This window comes from Xenopus tropicalis, chromosome 2 (genome assembly GCF_000004195.4).
Source record: "Xenopus tropicalis strain Nigerian chromosome 2, UCB_Xtro_10.0, whole genome shotgun sequence".
Lineage (NCBI taxonomy): Eukaryota > Metazoa > Chordata > Amphibia > Anura > Pipidae > Xenopus > Xenopus tropicalis.
Genome location: NC_030678.2, coordinates 137,939,685 through 137,957,157, shown reverse-complemented (window position 1 = coordinate 137,957,157; position 17,473 = coordinate 137,939,685). Strand labels below are relative to the sequence as shown.

The window sequence follows — 17,473 nt, the reverse complement described above, 5'->3', positions numbered from 1 at the left end:
GCAAATGAGCTGAAATTTTAAACATAGATATAATGTTGTGTGATGCTGCCTTCTTAATAGCATAATGTCATAGCCTGGTCCTGCCTCTTAAAGGAGAAGGAAAGGTAAAAACTGAGAAAGCTCAGAGTCCTCTATGAAAAAAACACAAGATTTCTTGTCTACCTTTTTTGTAAACATGTTCTTAGGTATCTGACTTCCTCTCTCAGACAAATTCTTCATTCCAGGGGCCAGAGTCTGCACAGCTCTCTCCCCTCTACTGCTCCCTCCTCCCATAAGAATTCATAAAACTCACTCCCCCCACCCTTGGTGTGTAGTCTGAGCTACAAAAGCTAGAGCTGCAGCAGGAAGCTACTTAAAATAGCAGCTGCTATCTTAAACAAACAGAGAAAGCTTCTAAGGCTCTTTACTCAGGTATGGTAATGCTTTCTGCAGAATAAATATAGTGTACTAGGTGGCAGTAATGGTTGCAGTGGCTGTAGGTGCAGACATTGAAGAGCCCTGATTTTAGCGTAGGCATTAGCCTAAAGATCCCCTTAGGGCAATGACACTTGTCACCAGGGGCAGGCCAAGCCGACCGGGCGCCCTAGGCAACCCAGTCGGCCACCTGCACCTCCCCCCTTGCGTTTGCACGCATGCGAAGTCTCGTCAAGTCAGGGGTGGGAGTCATTGCCCCCACCGCGTAATGACAAGCAGCGGCGCAGGAGAGGTTGCGCCCTAGGCAGGTGCCTCTTCTGCCTACCAATAGTTCCGGCCCTGCTTGTCACCCATGTTAAAAAATTCACTACCGCAGATGACAAATCTTCCCAAAAATGCCTTGCCCTTCACTAATATTGTAATTGCCCCAAGTAAATTACAGTACTCGCATCAATTCGTGTGGGAAATGCCTGCTTTCAAGTTTCCCCATGATAAAGCCGAATCGATGGCAGTAATGCAATGCAGACATTTTTGAGGAGATTTGTTGCCAGCTATATCATTTCCCTTAGGAAAGACATGTTAATAAATCACAATGGGCAAATTGTATTGTGTAGTATCCACTGGCAGCTAAACATGGAGTCACAGGTGGAACATCCCTGTTTACATTAATTTTTGGGGCTCCATCATTTCAGCAGTGCCTAGGCCTCTAACCTGAAACATCAGCCCTGATTTTCTATTTAAATATTTGAATGTTTTCACTGGCTATTTCATGCAGGGTCATTTGTATTTTAGTGTTGCTCTGTATTTAAATTTCCAGCTTCTGTTAAACACACATATGTATCCATAACAAGTCTAAAAATATCCACCGACTTGAGCTGACGTCTGCTGCTCAGCTATATGTTCCCCTGCCAAGGGCTGGAAAAGATGATGGCCTACCATCTCTGAATGTAAAGAAAATAGTTTATGCATAAGGTCAATGGAAAAACTAACTGCTTGGACTGCTTGGGTGAATGAAAAATGGAACAATAGCATTCCAGATGGGACTTGTGGGTCCTGACAGAGACCTGATGGATTATTGTTCTGGTTGTTTTAAGAGAATAGTTCAGTTTTGCTCACTCCTCAATAGAATCTGATAATAATCGCTAGTATTTACACTGCAGCACCACCATCAAGATATTGCATTTTTGCCAAGACATTTTTGTAAGTCCTATGGGCCATGGAAATATTTTCCTCTATTTTGTTCCAGCACCCACACAGCATGGTCTTTTGTTCTGATGTGCTCCTGCAAATGTTTTCCCTCCTTCCCCCTATTTCTCTATATACAGATAGTACAATAGAATTATTTAAAACACTGCCAGAGATAAAACTATTTGGAATTGTTTTCTATTTCAAAAGATGAGAATTTCCTGTATGCTTACCCCACCATTCCATTGACCATATATGTGCACCAAAAAGTTCAGTGAGTCATATGAAGGAGCTTAACCTCTGGTCTCCTGTCTTTGTATGGTCACTTTTATTTTAATACTCAATATCCATGAATATCCCTGTAATATATAGCCTTATAAATCACGCTTACAGCTGCCACCTATGTCATATACAGTAGGTGTTGCTAAACAGGAAATATGTTTTTTTCTTTTCAGAGAATCTTACTGTTGAGTCTGGAAAGGTGGAGTGTTTTGGAAGCAATGGGCAGACTACACACTCCACTCCATTGGTCCAGCTCACGTATTGGAGCTGACTTTCCATAGGAAGGCTGTCAAGTGAAAAGATATTTAATTGTGATGAAAATATTAGGAAGGTCTCTCTGACACAGAAGTAAGGCTACCAGGAAGGAACTCCCAGAGGGGCCTGTGTGACTGAGTGTGACTGAGTGAGTCTGAAAGTAAAGCCAGGAGGCAGAGCAATCCCCAAATAATCAATTAGAACCAGTGTATTGAATATTTTAGGGCCATGTCACTACCGGTGTATATGCACTGATTCACTTCCGTCTACCCCAACATCATGGAATAGGCACACCTGCTCATTTTTCTGTCTGGCACTACAGTTCATGCCTATTATTAAAATGTGTGTCTCAGCTTTGTGAATCACTCAGGTTCGTGGCAGATTTTACTAGATATTAGGCACTTACTATTATGTTGGAATTCTGGAAAAAAAAAACCACTGAATTGTAGGTAAAAAACAAAAGAATGGTGGGGAATCATAACTTAAAATCCATTTAATATAGAATTATATAATATATAAAATAAAAATAACTATGTTGGTACCCATTTTCACATTGCTCTCTGTACTTCTTGGTCAGAGATGGTATTTCATAGATAAAAACAACAGGATGTAATTAATTCAGCGAGGAATGGATTTTTGGCAGCATGATAAACAGAACACATTTGTTAGAGTGTTTCTATTGCTGTATCTGAATGGAATCTTGATGTTACTATTTCATACAGGAATAGGAAACAAGTGCATTATTCAGCTGCAACAGAACTTCCAGCATCTCATAACAGCTGAGGTTATCAACACAGGGGGCTGCATTGGTGTGCTTGAAAGTTATTGGGCACGCATCATAGCAAAAGCCAAAGCTTGACTGTTTCACACACACAAATACCAAAACTGCTATATTTATCAGTACCCCCACAGGGCATCCTATGCACCTGGGTCTCTCATTAGCTTCTGGGTCTAATATCTGCATTATTATGTCTCTGGATGCTTGAAAGCTCATTTACTATGGGGATTAAAGTGCAAAGTGCTCCAAACATGGCTCTTTACAGCTGTGTTTAGCAAGTTGTGCCTTACCTTCCCCCCAAGAGTTGTCACTTGCAGGTGCAAAGAGGTAAGCCTGTTCATGTATGCTGTGAATGCTTACTGAAGGGACAACGCATGAGTGGGACTTGGGCATCCCCTGGCAAACAAATTTGCTCTTAGTCTGTTTTCTTTGTTATAGAACTAAAATAATGATGTTCTAATAGCACGCCTTGTCTGTGACATGGGCTGTATTATTCACTTTTCCAGCAGCAAAATGTCCTTGACAGTTTTTCCAGTATAATCAGCTTTGTAAATGTTTACTGTGTCTCTTTAAAAGAAAATGTTAATTTTTCATTGAGTTTAAATTTGTTGAAATGTTGCTTAATAAAGTGTCTTTTACCTAAGCATAGTGGTGCCACACATTCAGTAAAAAATATTGGCCTATCCTCCTCTATTTTTGAGAAGGCCATGTTATAAAGTTCTACTCCTACCAGCTTTAATTTCTAGTACTGTTGCACCCTCCTGCTTGCTTGCCTGATATTCCACAACCCCTTCTCACTAAGGAGATGGATCCCTCAGACACAGTCACTTCATCACCTTCCCAGAGACTATTATTCCCATTGCTACTATAGGCAAAAACTCTCCCTACTATACCTGCTATCCCACAGCCACAGTCCCTTCCCAGAGGCTATTATCCCACTGCTACTATAGGCACCATCTCTTCCTACTATACCTGCTATCCCACAGCCACAGTCCCTTCCCAGAGGCTATTATCCCACTGTTACTATAGGCACCATCTCTCCCTACTATACCTGCTATCCCACAGCCACAGTCCCTTCCTAGAGGCTATTATCCCCCCACTGCTACTATAGGCACAAACTCTCCCTACTATACCTGCTATCCCACAGCCACAGTCCCTTCCCAGAGGCTATTATCCCACTGCTACTATAGTCACCATCTCTCCCTACTATACCTGCTATCCCACAGCCACAGTCCCTTCCCAGAGGCTATTATCCCTCCACTGCTACTATAGGCACCATCTGTCCCTACTATACCTGCTATCCCACAGCCACAGTCCCTTCCCAGAGGCTATTATCCCTCCACTGCTACTATAGGCACCATCTCTCCCTACTATACCTGCTATCCCACAGCCACATTCCCTTCCCAGAGGCTATTATCCCACTGCTACTATAGGCACCATCTCTCCCTACTATACCTGCTATCCCACAGCCACAGTCCCTTCCCAGAGGTTATTATTCCACTGCTACTATAGTCACCATCTCTCCCTACTATACCTGCTATCCCACAGCCACAGTCCCTTCCCAGAGGCTATTATCCCTCCACTGCTACTATAGGCACCATCTGTCCCTACTATACCTGCTATCCCACAGCCACAGTCCCTTCCCAGAGGCTATTATCCCTCCACTGCTACTATAGGCACCATCTCTCCCTACTATACCTGCTATCCCACAGCCACATTCCCTTCCCAGAGGCTATTATCCCACTGCTACTATAGGCACCATCTCTCCCTACTATACCTGCTATCCCACAGCCACAGTCCCTTCCTAGAGGCTATTATCCCACTGCTACTATAGGCACCATCTCTCCCTACTATACCTGCTATCCCACAGCCACAGTCCCTTCCTAGAGGCTATTATTCGACTGCTACTATAGGCACCATCTCTCCCTACTATACCTGCTATTCCACTGTGATAGTCTCTTACTAGAGGCAATTATCCCTTCTGTTACTGTGGCACTTCTATGCTGTCCCACTACAAGTGCTGCTTTGTGGGGATCTCTTTTTTTCTTCTGGCTTTGGGTGTTTAAATCTGCTTGCACATCCCCTTGAGATTTTTATTTCTCTGTTTCAAATTGTTTTCCTGTTGCATTTCAAATATACCTTACTGGTAACAGTAGGATGCTGGCAAATGTCATATAGTGGTAGCACGCCACAAGGCTACAGGTTGCAGACTTCTGCTTCAGGTCCCAAAAGAGTATTCTCCAAGCTTTGGGCCCAGTGGTCAAGAAATAAAAGAACTCTTCAACACAGGAAAGCTACAGTTGCTAAAGAGGTCCAACTAGGATTGCCACCTTTTGCGGTTGCTAACTCTGGGCAGGGGGAGGGGCATGACATCACTGGGCAGGGCAGTGACATCACATGGGCTGGGCTATGATGCTGCAGGGGAGGGGATATGTCAAAGAGTCCTGCCTGGTTTTCCAAATCGGGGAAACAGGCAGATGTTTTTGACCCGGACAGCCCTTTTGGAAACTGGGCTGTCTGGTTAGAACTGGACAGGTGGCAACCCTTGGGCCAAGATGTGGCTCAAAGCAGCAGCCAAAACATTGGTGAAATTTATGAACTAAAGCACTTTGAGAAACACGAATATTTAGTGCGCAGACCACCTTTGATGTGTATGTATGTATGTATAAATATATATATATATACACATATACTATTGTTGCACTTTTATTGTATGTACTACACGGTTGTTGTACCTCAACAGCTGGAGGGCTGCAGGTTGAACCATCTTCCTGGTTTACATTTTATGCCCCAGTACATATTTTTGGGCCTTTCTTTGATGAATGCCCTGTCATATCCAATCCATTCATTTATCCTGGCAGTGCTTCTCCCCATTATATTTAGTCAGTGGTTCTGTTATGCAGGCTATTAGCAAGCCATTAGGCTAAGCATGCTGCCAACCCATTCAAAAGCAACTCCCTTCAGTAAACTGATAATGTTTTTTGTAGTGCTGTGTTCCCTGGAGATTGATAAATGCTATAAAATATTCTTTTTCTCCCTAGAAAAAAAAATGATTAAATATTTTAAAAAAAAAGGGAGAGCAGGAAAGAGAATTGTCAGTTAACCCTCCAATTGCTGTGCGGAGCCTTTAATTTTAACTTTTGGCTGCCAGTGACAGACACATTTTGGGCAGTTAGTGAAGAAGAGAGATATTAAGCAATTTAGGGAAAGTGCATTGTGTTTTTCTTCCCCCGGTCCCCATGCATACAGACAAGAGAACATGTACTCAGTCCGTCAGTGATTGGTATAAGAAGAGCATGTCAGGAGGGGCCAGTTTATTGAGTAAAAATGCTACAGGATGGAAGGATGTGCTCACTACAAAGAGGACTTGCTTAAGGCAGGAGAAACCTGCTCAGTGTACAGGACACGGCTACATTTTGGGTAAACTGGAACATTATGCTTTCATTACTCTTTTATCAGACTGGAGAAAAACTGGGCTTGTAATAGCATGTGTGGGAACTTGCACAGTTTTTCTTCTTTACTTTGCTTCTGTAGGATGTAGTGGGAAATGTAGTTTATTGCTTACATTTTAAGCATCATACAGAATAGCTGGAAGCTGGGAGCACTGTACATCACATGGACCTTGATACTTTCTCATTTTGTGCTCCACCTCACTACTTTCATTGTAACATGTACAAGACATTTGGTTATAATTAGGTTGGATTGGTTATTATGTAGCTGTGATGTTTATTTTTTTTATTAGTTGGTATTAATTATGTAATGCTTACTGTGCCAGCAGTTATTGAAGCCACAGTATGTAGGAATCAAAGGGAGTATTGCATGATACATCTCTAGGGTTATTCATTAACACTGTGAAAATTTGCCTAGGACAGTAAACCAATCAGACATTTACTTTGTTTATTATTAAGATCAAAGCTAATTGTTGATTGATTGCTATTGGTTACTGTTTGTGGAAAATGTGCATACTCTTAGTAATGCTACATTGAATAGCATTTATCTCTATTAAATTGATCCTTCTTGGTTAGTATAGGATTGTGACTAGAGTTTGGATTCATTACGATCTCATTGCCCACTGTGTACTGGAGCTTATGTTAAGTGCTCTCTGCTTTTCTAGGGCATATGGGGCTTGCTGTGTATTTGGTCACAGTATATAGGATGTGGTAAGAGGTGACATGAATTTCTGTTTTTCTGCTTAGTTCTGCTATGAATTATTATATATCACTGTGTTTTTGCTTAGAGTGCTTGGGTTATTCTGGTTTCCAAAAGTTTTCTAGGATGTAGGGTGCATGGACATGATGGGAATCGGTAATATGTGCTCGGTTTGCCTAGGGCATGGTGGGAGCTGTGAGATAATGCTTGCACCTTTCTGGGAGATGGAGGGCTTTTAATGCTCACTAAGTAAGGACTTGGCTAAAATTGCATACATTGTTCTGTACTTTTTTGATTCATTTGGGGATTTGGAAACGGAGCACTTTAAAAGCTAGGGGTATTGTTAATTACTCAAGCATATAGCCATAAGTTGTAATAAGTAGCCAACTGCCCACAGAATATATCTAGTAATTTAAACCTGGCCATGTTACATACAGCAAAAGCATACTTACATAAACTAGGCTACACAGGATCCAGAAAAAAGCTGGGAAACAGTGCTCTATATAATGACAAATATTTCAGTTTAGGGATAAGAGGGGGTTGTTTAAACAGACGACTCCTCCTCTAAACAAGTAATCTGTATATTTTGTACCTTTAGAATTTCAGATTTTGCATTGTTAATGCAAGAAATAACAAAAACCATACATATACCTTCAAGTCATATGTTCAGCACAAACCCTGTTTATTGAACTAATGGTGAAAAATGGTCTAATGGGCTGCATTGTGCCTATATGTGCACACTAGAGAGCACCCCCCAGAACCCCTCCAGCGTGAATGAGATAAGTACGGAGCATGTATGTATATATGAGATTAGTTGCCTGTGATAAATCTTCGCTACCACTACGAAGATTACTACTTGTTACCATTATAATATTTATATATGTGTGTGTATATACAAAATCTGACAGTATGCATGTGTATATCTATATATATAAATATCAATATTTGTGTGTGTATATAATGTGTCTGTGCTGTGTGTATTTTACATGCATTGTGATGTATGATGAGACAATTCTGTATGGCATTTATATGTTCCTGTGTATGAGTGTCTAAAAGGACACTTCCATCACTTTTGAACTTCCACATCAGCCAGTATTTAAACAACGTGTCTCTCAATATCCCCAGGCTCTATATATGCCCATTCTGCTCACTCTGATGCCTCCTCCTCTGCTTTCTGTCACACTGCCACTTAATCTGGCTCATTATTGCAGCAGCAGCGGCAGCGCAGTGATTGAGTGAAACTCTGGGAAAATGTGTTAGTTCAGCTAATATGTAATCCAAGGTTTGAGCCAGAATCACACCCCATCCATCCCAGCTCCCCCCTCTCATTATCTCTGCCTTTCCTGCTTGCTTTGGATCAGCTGCCTCACCTCCTCTTGCTGTGTTGCCGCAGGGTTGTCGCAGAGCCAGTATGAGCGACGAGAACAAGGAGTGGGCAATCCTGAGCCCGGAGGACTTCACCCAACTGCAGAAGTACATTGATTGTGAGTACACACCTGTCCTTCTACAGCTTCTCCCTACTTGTAGCCCCCCCTTAACGCCCCCTGCTTTTCAGACCTTCAGGTTCAGTGCTTATTGCATTGATGCTCATGAGCCTCAGGCAGGGGGAGGGTGGCAGGCTCTGGGTGTCCCTGAGATTGTGCCAGAGGGATTCACACTGAAACTGGATACTCTCTTGTCTGCAGACAGCACCAAGAAGGTTAAAGATGTTCAGCAAGAGTTCTATGGGGATGGTACATCTTGCCCTCACTTGGTTGAAGACGTGAGTAGCATTTTGTTTTTTTTATAAGTCACACGTTCTTTCTCTGATGGATATTTGTACAGTCCAGTACAGGATGAACTCTATTATTCATGCCATATGGTGTACTACAGGCCACTGCGTTTAGCTGCTAGAGCAAGGCAACTACTTACATCTACAATTAACTTAAAGTTTGCTCTTTTGGCTTTATTTACCCATAGGCTCAATAATTATCCACTCTCTACTGGATCTCTCACAAGCCTCTTCTTTACACTTAGACTTATTTATAGACTGCCATCATCTTTTTTACCTGCTGCTAAACAGTGATAGTCAATAGTTAAAACAGGAAAAATCTTTCATGTGCACTTTAAAAAACAGTAGGGGTCATTTATTAAGTCACGGGCAAAGTGCAAAATATGGTGTATTTTGCATTTTGCATTTGCCCTGCACTTGCACATCATTCATATGCACAAATTAGAGAACTCCTAGGTGGAGAGTTCAGCACTAAGGGGCTAGCTTTTGCACTGCTTTTTACTCTTGCGTAAAGGGTCTCTGTTAAAGGAACAGTAACACTAAAAAATGAAAGAGCTTTAAAGTAATAAAAATATAATGCACTGTTGCCCTGCACTGGTAAAACTGGTGTGTTTGCTACAGTAACACTACTATAATTTATATAATAAGCTGCTATGTAGCCACGGGGCCAGCCATTCAAGCTGGAAAAAAGGAGAAAAGGCACAGGTTACATAGCAGATAACAGATAAGTTCTGTAGAATACAATAGTGTTTTATCTGTTATCTGCTATGTGCCTGTGCCTTTTCTCCTTTGAATGGCTGCCTCCATGGCTACATAGCAGCTTATTTATATAAATTATAGTAGACTTTATGAAGTAAACACACAACTTTTACCAGTGCAGGGCAGCAGCACATTATATTTTAGTTACTTTTATACACTTTCATTTTTTGGTGTTACTGTTCCTTTAATGACCCCTTGTGTGTGCCTTGAATTTAGAAATGTACAAAACTATTGGGCACATTTACTAATCCACGAACGTCCGAAAAGCGTCCGAATGCATTTTTTCCGTAATTATCGGTATTTTGCAATTTTTTCGTAAATTGTCGCGGCGTTACGACTTGAGCGAATTGTCGCTACTTTTTCGGAGCCGACGCGCCGAGTACGAAAGTTTTGGATTCATTCAAGCTTCAGTATCGTGACTTTCCTTGGGCCAGGTTGGAGCTGCAGAGTGCCATTGAGCCCTATGGGACACTTTCCTTGGGCCAGGTTGGAGCTGCAGAGTGCCATTGAGCCCTATGGGAGGCTTTCCTTGGGCCGGGTTGGAGCTGCAGAGTGCCATTGAGCCCTATGGGACACTTTCCTTGGGCCAGGTTGGAGCTGCAGAGTGCCATTGAGCCCTATGGGACACTTTCCTTGGGCCAGGTTGGAGCTGCAGAGTGCCATTGAGCCCTATGGGAGGCTTTCCTTGGGCCGGGTTGGAGCTGCAGAGTGCCATTGAGCCCTATGGGAGACTTTCCTAGGGCCAGGTTGGAGCTGCAGAGTGCCATTGAGCCCTATGGGAGGCTTTCCTTGGGCCGGGTTGGAGCTGCAGAGTGCCATTGAGCCCTATGGGAGACTTTCCTTGGGCCAGGTTGGAGCTGCAGAGTGCCATTGAGCCCTATGGGAGACTTTCCTTGGGCCAGGTTGGAGCTGCAGAGTGCCATTGAGCCCTATGGGAGACTTTCCTTGGGCCAGGTTGGAGCTGCAGAGTGCCATTGAGCCCTATGGGAGACTTTCCTTGGGCCAGGTTGGAGCTGCAGAATGCCATTGAGTCATATGGGAGGCTTCCAAAATCATGCAAAGTCTGAAAGGTTTGCCCGCCGTTTACGAGTTCTCAATACGAAAAAGTAGTAACGGCTACGAAAAAGTCGCGACAATTTGCGCAAGTCGTAACGGCTACGTAAAAGTCGCGACAATTTAGGGAAAAGTCGCAACGGCGACGAAACAAAATCGCAAAAAATACGAAAAAGTCACAAAATGTTCGTTTCCAATCCGAATTTTTCCCATTCGGATTCGTGGATTAGTAAATGTGCCCCTATGTGTTCACACAAATTCAGGGGACTTTTCATGTTTACCTCACCATGGAAGTTGACACTTTTATGTATTTATAAAAAAGTGTGACCTTTATAGATTATTAGATTATTTAGATCTGTAGGCACAAGATAAAATGTTAAATTTACTGATCCTTGGACAGACAAAATAAAAATAGACAACACATACATGAAAATTAATAATCCCTAGCTGGGATAACAATAAAATCCCTATCTCCTCTGCTTCCTCATTTCACAAGTTCATGTCAGAATATTTAATACACACTGAAATAGGGGAATAATATTTCTATCATTGTGACATGTAGATCCCTGTAGATATTGCTGAGCCTACCAGAACCTACATTGCTGTGCCAAGATGGCACAATACAATAAACACCTTTGTTGTGAAGTAACAATAACCTGTATTGTGTCTGAGGAACAGATGTAAATAATCTTGAAAGCTTACACTTTTTAATAACCGATAAACTAAATAGTATTTGCATTAAAGCAAAATAAGGCAGATTACTGGTGCTTATCAATAACTTATCACTTGCTTTATAGGCTGTTAGCTGTAGGCTTCTTTTTCCTGTTGCCTTCAGTAGTCTTTTCATAGATAAAGCCACACAGACTACAAGTAATAGGCTTCATCTGTCTTATACAAGAAACCATGAAATTACGATTTCTCTTTTGGCATCAAAAATAATGATGTCACTGTAAGACAAGTCTGTTTGTATAATGCAAAATGTTCAAGGTGCTTTTAGCCTTGCTTCAAAAAAATAACATATTACATCTTTTGCTGAGAGTGGTAGTAGCCATAGACAGAATGGGGTATCTGCCATCAAATTTGTTGCTGCACTATTAAAACCCAAAAGTAAAGTAACTACTATAATGGACCCAAAGCAGTAAATGGGGAGACCCATCCTGTAGATCAGTGATCCCCGATTAGTGGCTTCCGAGCAAGATGTTGCTCATCAACCCTCCTTAATGTTGCTCCCAGTGGCTTCAAAGTTTTTAAATGTCTGACTGAAAGGCAAATTTGGTTGCATACAAACAGAGCCTCCTGTAGGCTGCCAGTCCCCTTTGGGGTATCAAATAACAGCCCTTATTGGGCACATCTAGAAATGTTTTTCATGCTTGTATTGCTACCCAACTTTTTTATATTTAAATGTTGCTGTTGTTAAAAAGGTTCAAACCCCTGCTGTAGACCATGTGGGGGAAGAATATGGGGTAAATTCGTACAGCAGGCTGACTTTTACATTGAGGTTATCACATATCTGTAATACTATTGTGAGTTACAGGAAGCCTGATAAAATGTGGTCAGAGAGGTGGTTTTTTAAACCTCATTTCTAAGCCTCTGAAGTATGACGCATGACTGCTTTGAGATGCCCTGTATATTATCATTTGTCATTTATATTGCAGGGCTGCTGAAAAGCATTCTGTTATTCTGTTATTCCATAAGATTTGATTTAAGCATCATTTCATTTAAACAGCTTTCACTTTTAAGCCAATGCAATATACAACAACTGATGAAAAACGCATTGTGCATTCAATATTTTACTAATAGATTTAATGATGACTAAAAACCTATGGCCATATAAAGTGAAGTTTCTAAATGTTTAACTTGCTAATGTTTTTTTGAAAGAGCTATTAACAGTGACTGATATAAAACAGACAGCAGAAATAAACAACATACCTTGATTTCTTAGTCACTCAACAGAATGAAACACTTGCATAATCAAATACAACAGGAAAGGAACTTCAGATGAAACCTTTAATGCAGGGATTCATATGCCATGGCCCAGGGTCCAAATATGGGTTCACATAATATAATATTCCTTCCCACAGTAGACAATAGGACGCGTGTATATAATTCTAAACAAATTCCTTTGTCAGGAAGCTGCCTCATGGGACTAACAAGTAAATGTTCCATGTTTCAGGATAAGTGCTCCGCATAAGGATTGGCCTTTAAATCATCATTCATGGTTTATAGCTGTTATAGGAAGTTGTGTTAAGAGATTTTATGGCGATTTGGGTAAAATGTAGCTATATAGAGAGCTACCATGATAATATCACTGGTGCTTGTGGGTGCAACAGTGTGGTTGTACTCTATACCTCTGCAACAATGACCCAGCACAGGTATGGGATCTATTATCCAGAGTGCTTGGATCTCTATTAATTAAGTCAGGGCTGTCCAACTGGAGGCCTTTGGGCTGGATATGGCCCTCCAAAGAATTTTTATAGCCCTGAGTCTGCTCAGAGGCTCCATAGACTTCACTTTATGATATCATCATTTTAATTGAATTCTGCCCTTCACTGTATGAGATATAATTGGCCCACTACTTGTAATGGGTTGGACAGCACTGCCTAAAGTCTACTAAAGAAAATGTAAACATTAAATAAACCCAAAAGGATTGTTTTGCCATCAATATGAATTTATGAAGCTTTGAATTATTTGCTTAAAATGGAGTCTACTGAAGATGGCCTTCCTATAATTTGGAGCTTTCTGTATAAGGGATAAATGGAGTTTCTGTACACTTTTGTGACACCACCGAGAAATTCAGGTAACACGGGTGGATTAGTCTTGCCCTGGAATGCTGTTCTGCTTGTGGCTTAAGATTACTCTTTATTTTTCTCTAGACAATAGATTTTGAAGCATTCAAATCCTTTTTGAAAACATACCTGGAAGTAGATGACATTCCCAACAATCTCTGTGAGCGTCTCTTCATGTCTTTTCAAGCAACCCCAATTGAGAGCAAAAAAAGTGGGGAGGATGAGACAGAAGGCATAAAAGGTGGGTTTCATAAAGTGTGACCAGTAAGGTCTGTGGCTCACAGTACAATCAGAATACAAATACTAGTCCATAATAACTGGAAATGATAATAAAGACAAAGTCAAAGTTCAGATATTATTTAAAGTCCTGCACTTTGTGAAAATATAAGAATGAGCAAAATGACTGGCAACGTCCATGTTAAAGCATCTACATAAGAATTTTTCTTTTTAATTATTTTTCAGAATTTTTACAAAGGAATTTTTAATTGATTATATTTAAACAGTTTTTTTATTTTCATGAAATTAAGCTCATATTGCGTTTTAATTTTCACTATAGTTCCCCTTTGAGATGAAGTCTACACCTGTAAGCACTGTGAGCCAATGAGCTGTGATTCTTTCTGCATCCTCACAACATGTACATGTCTACTTTAATGAGAAGAGAGGATTATGTAATTGTACTGTGTAAAATAGAGTCTCCCTAAAGCGTTTCTGCTGTTTGTGCTCTCAGCCAAAGTAAATAAGGAGGATTTCCCAATGCAACTGGAATCGATCAGTTACTGTGAAAAGTCCAGAAGCAGAAAGCAGAACAAATGAATTGCGCTGTTTGCAATAAAACAAACACTATAAGGCCTTATGCACAAACATAGGTTATCTAATCCAAATCAGTCAAATTAAACTCATATGTAGATTACCAATACTTATTGCTTAATAATGTCCTTATATATGTGCTTCTATACAAACTCTACTCTGCAACTTTACTATTGCCAGAGAACATTACTGGGAAGAAACAGTAACACCAAAAAATTGGAGTGTTTTAAAGTTATAAAAATATAATGTACTGTTGCCCTGCACTGGTACAACTAGTTTGCTTCAGAAAGACTACTAAGGTTTATATAAACAAGCTGCTATGTAGCAATGGGCACAGCCATTTAAAGCTGAGAAAGGACAAGGTTACATAAAGAGATATGTTCTGTTATACACAATAGGATTCTCCACAGCTCATCTGTTATCTTTTATGTATCCTGTGCTTGAATGGCTGCCCCCATGGCTACAGTGTAGCCTATTTATATGAACTATAGTAGAGTTTTTGAAGCAAACCCATCAGTTTTACCAGTGCATGGTAACAGTACACTATATTATCATTCCTTTAAAACGCTTTCATTTTTAGATGTTACTGTTCCTTTAATCTGAGCAAGTTGGGTTAAAGCTTGATTGCAGTGATTATCCTTACTAATAAAACAAAACAGTACCCTATATTTGATTGTAACTAAGCTGCATAAATCAATATTGGCTGCAAAACAACCATATTTATTTAATTCATGTTTAAATATTTTAGTACATTTAAGGCATGGTGATCCAAATTGCAAGTAAACTCCTTATCCAGATAACCCCAGGTGCCAAGCATTCTACCATTCGGATAACAGATCCCCTACTAGCATATAATTTTTTCTTCTATAAAACAGTAGACACACGATCAGCTCACACCTTTATGTACTGGGCTCATATTGACCGTAGGTGTATGTTGACCTTTTTAAATAAAATACATTTTGTTATGTTGTATCTACATAAGATAAGATTGTAGCCTTTTAGAAAACTGATTTAGACCATTCAGTTCATAATGTAGCAAAACAGTCTAACCAGAAACAGCCCAGAATACAGAAGGAAATATTGTAATGAATGTTTTAAGTCAGCATGTGCTGCACTATGACCAGGTTTAGGCACGCTGCCTAGGCACACAATGAATGTGCACAAAATGACACACAATCATGCCCACCTTTACTTACAGTCTGATGTAGTTGCTCTGTTTGCAGAGCTACCATTACAAACGGTTTTTTTTAGCTGAGGCTAGTACAAGTATAATGTTTGGGCACACTTGGGTTATTTTCATGTTTTAGAGCCCCTGGAATGATTGGGGAAACTAATTTGCTACCCATTAAGCAGCCTGTCTGAGCTTTGTCTGGGATTTGCGCCCTCTTTGCCATTTGGGATTACTGACCAGTAAATATGTAGTATATTTTATCCAGTAGGCAGCCTTTCAGAGGCAGTCTAACTAAAGAAAAGTAAATTTAAATGTATTGTTCTACCCCCAACAGCCATAAATAGGTGCTCAATTGCTATTTCTTCATGGTAACTGGCTCTCCTTTTTATTATGGTCTGATTGTCTGCTGCTATCTGGGAGTCTGTAATTAACTGTAAGGTCTGTTGCCCACTTGCTTGTGACCTTCCTTTGCTTGTCCTTGCTCTGATTGGCTGCCAGCTGGGACCCAATTTGGTATGTGGCTGGCTGCCAATCAGTTTAAAGATGAGAAGGTCAAGGGCAAGGTAGCAAAGGACCCTGTAACCAACTGGATTCTACAAGCTGTCAAAAAAAGGAAAATCAGAAAGCCTGGAGAGACCAGAGAGCAGCTGCTAGAATAACTTGTGGAAATAAAAGGTTAAAAAAAAATTTGCATAGTAATATCCAGAAAACAACACTGTTCCACAGAATCCATTGTGCAAATACTGTACATTCCAGCCTTTAGTTTGCTTATTGTGACAATCTCATATTAAATGTACCAGCCTATTTTTTATATATTTAATTTAGTTACAGAAAAGTGGTTTAGACTGTTTGCAGCTAAAATGTAATTATCTTATCTTACTTTAATTATATTGTGTCTTTAGTAATTTGTGTGTAGTTAGTCTTGATCACCTATTTTTGTATTTAGCATAATTTAGCTCACCCCATGTATAGTACACTAAAGGAGGCCATACACTTGCTTTATTCCCTTTTTTAGCCTTTGGGACAAAGGACTAATTTGCAGGCAAGTTGTTGACTAGTTCACAGACCAGTAAGAGTTTCATTCATCAGCAAATGTATTTCCTTACCAACCAGTTATAATAGTTAGAGTCCTTTAAAAGTGTCACACATAGATCCATGGTTAGGCAGTGAGCCAAAAATGAAAGAATTAAATTAACAGGCACCTCTTTCTGTGACCAGCTGCAATAAACTGCCTGCTACTTAGGATTATTACTTGGGCTCTTATCAGTAGTGCTACTTTTATACCTAATATCGACTTTGTGTTCAACTTTGTTGTTAGCAGTTTGTCAGTACTGTATCTGGTTTCACTTGGCTAGTATACTCTTTCTGCATTTATTCTGTTTATGTACAGTATATAATAATATATAGTCACTATTAAATCTTTGCCCATAGGCTGCTAATAGTTCTCTGACATATTTATCCATAATTATTAACTCACTTTTTGCTTTAGCATGTTCCCGCGTGACTGGATTTTACTGTGGTTATTCCTGTACTCACATGACATTTGTTTATTATTTTTATTTAGGTAGTGGCCGTATCAGTCTAAATGATGTGTCCTGTTATTTCTCTTTGCTGGAAAGTGGCACTGCTGAGGATAAACTGGCATGTGAGTAAAATGTTTTTCTTTTGAAGTCTTTGCTGGACATCAATGTATATGTATGTATGTATATCTTTATTTATAAAGCGCTACTTATGTACGCAGCGCTGTACAGTAGAATACATTAATACAAACAGGGTGTTAATAAGATAATAGATAAATACAAAGTATAATAATAAATACAGATAAATACAGCAGCAATAAGTTAAGAGTCGGGGACACAAGAGGAAGGAGGTCCCTGCCCCATAGAGCTTACAATCTATATGGGAGGGTAACTAACAGACACAAATAGGCAAATATAAGTGCTGTAGGTCACAGTGGGTGACACTACAATATAAGTGCCAGTTCCCAGATTAGGTGCTGGGCGAGTGCTCCAAAAGGTAGTCTTTAACCTTAGTTTTAAAAAGACTGGGGGAGGATTCTCTCC

The 17,473-nt window shown here is 40.2% G+C and overlaps 1 protein-coding gene across 9 annotated transcripts in view; it reads left to right on the top strand.

The window, feature by feature from the left end:
• dgka (diacylglycerol kinase alpha) overlaps nucleotides 1–17,473 on the top strand; it is an 82,197-nt gene that overhangs the window by 36,748 nt on the left and 27,976 nt on the right. For 5 of the 9 annotated variants that reach the window (XM_012957810.3, XM_012957811.3, XM_012957808.3 and 2 more), the window contains 4 exons: nucleotides 8,457–8,547; nucleotides 8,749–8,825; nucleotides 13,520–13,673; nucleotides 16,975–17,055. In XM_012957810.3, coding sequence (XP_012813264.1) covers nucleotides 8,475–8,547; nucleotides 8,749–8,825; nucleotides 13,520–13,673; nucleotides 16,975–17,055 — 385 coding nt within the window. In that variant the 5' untranslated portion in view covers nucleotides 8,457–8,474. Of the gene's footprint in view, nucleotides 1–2,054; nucleotides 2,230–6,254; nucleotides 6,335–8,456; nucleotides 8,548–8,748; nucleotides 8,826–13,519; nucleotides 13,674–16,974; nucleotides 17,056–17,473 lie in introns of those variants that run through there. The other 4 variants (XM_012957812.3, XM_012957813.3, XM_018091693.2 and 1 more) reach the window with 2 other exon arrangements.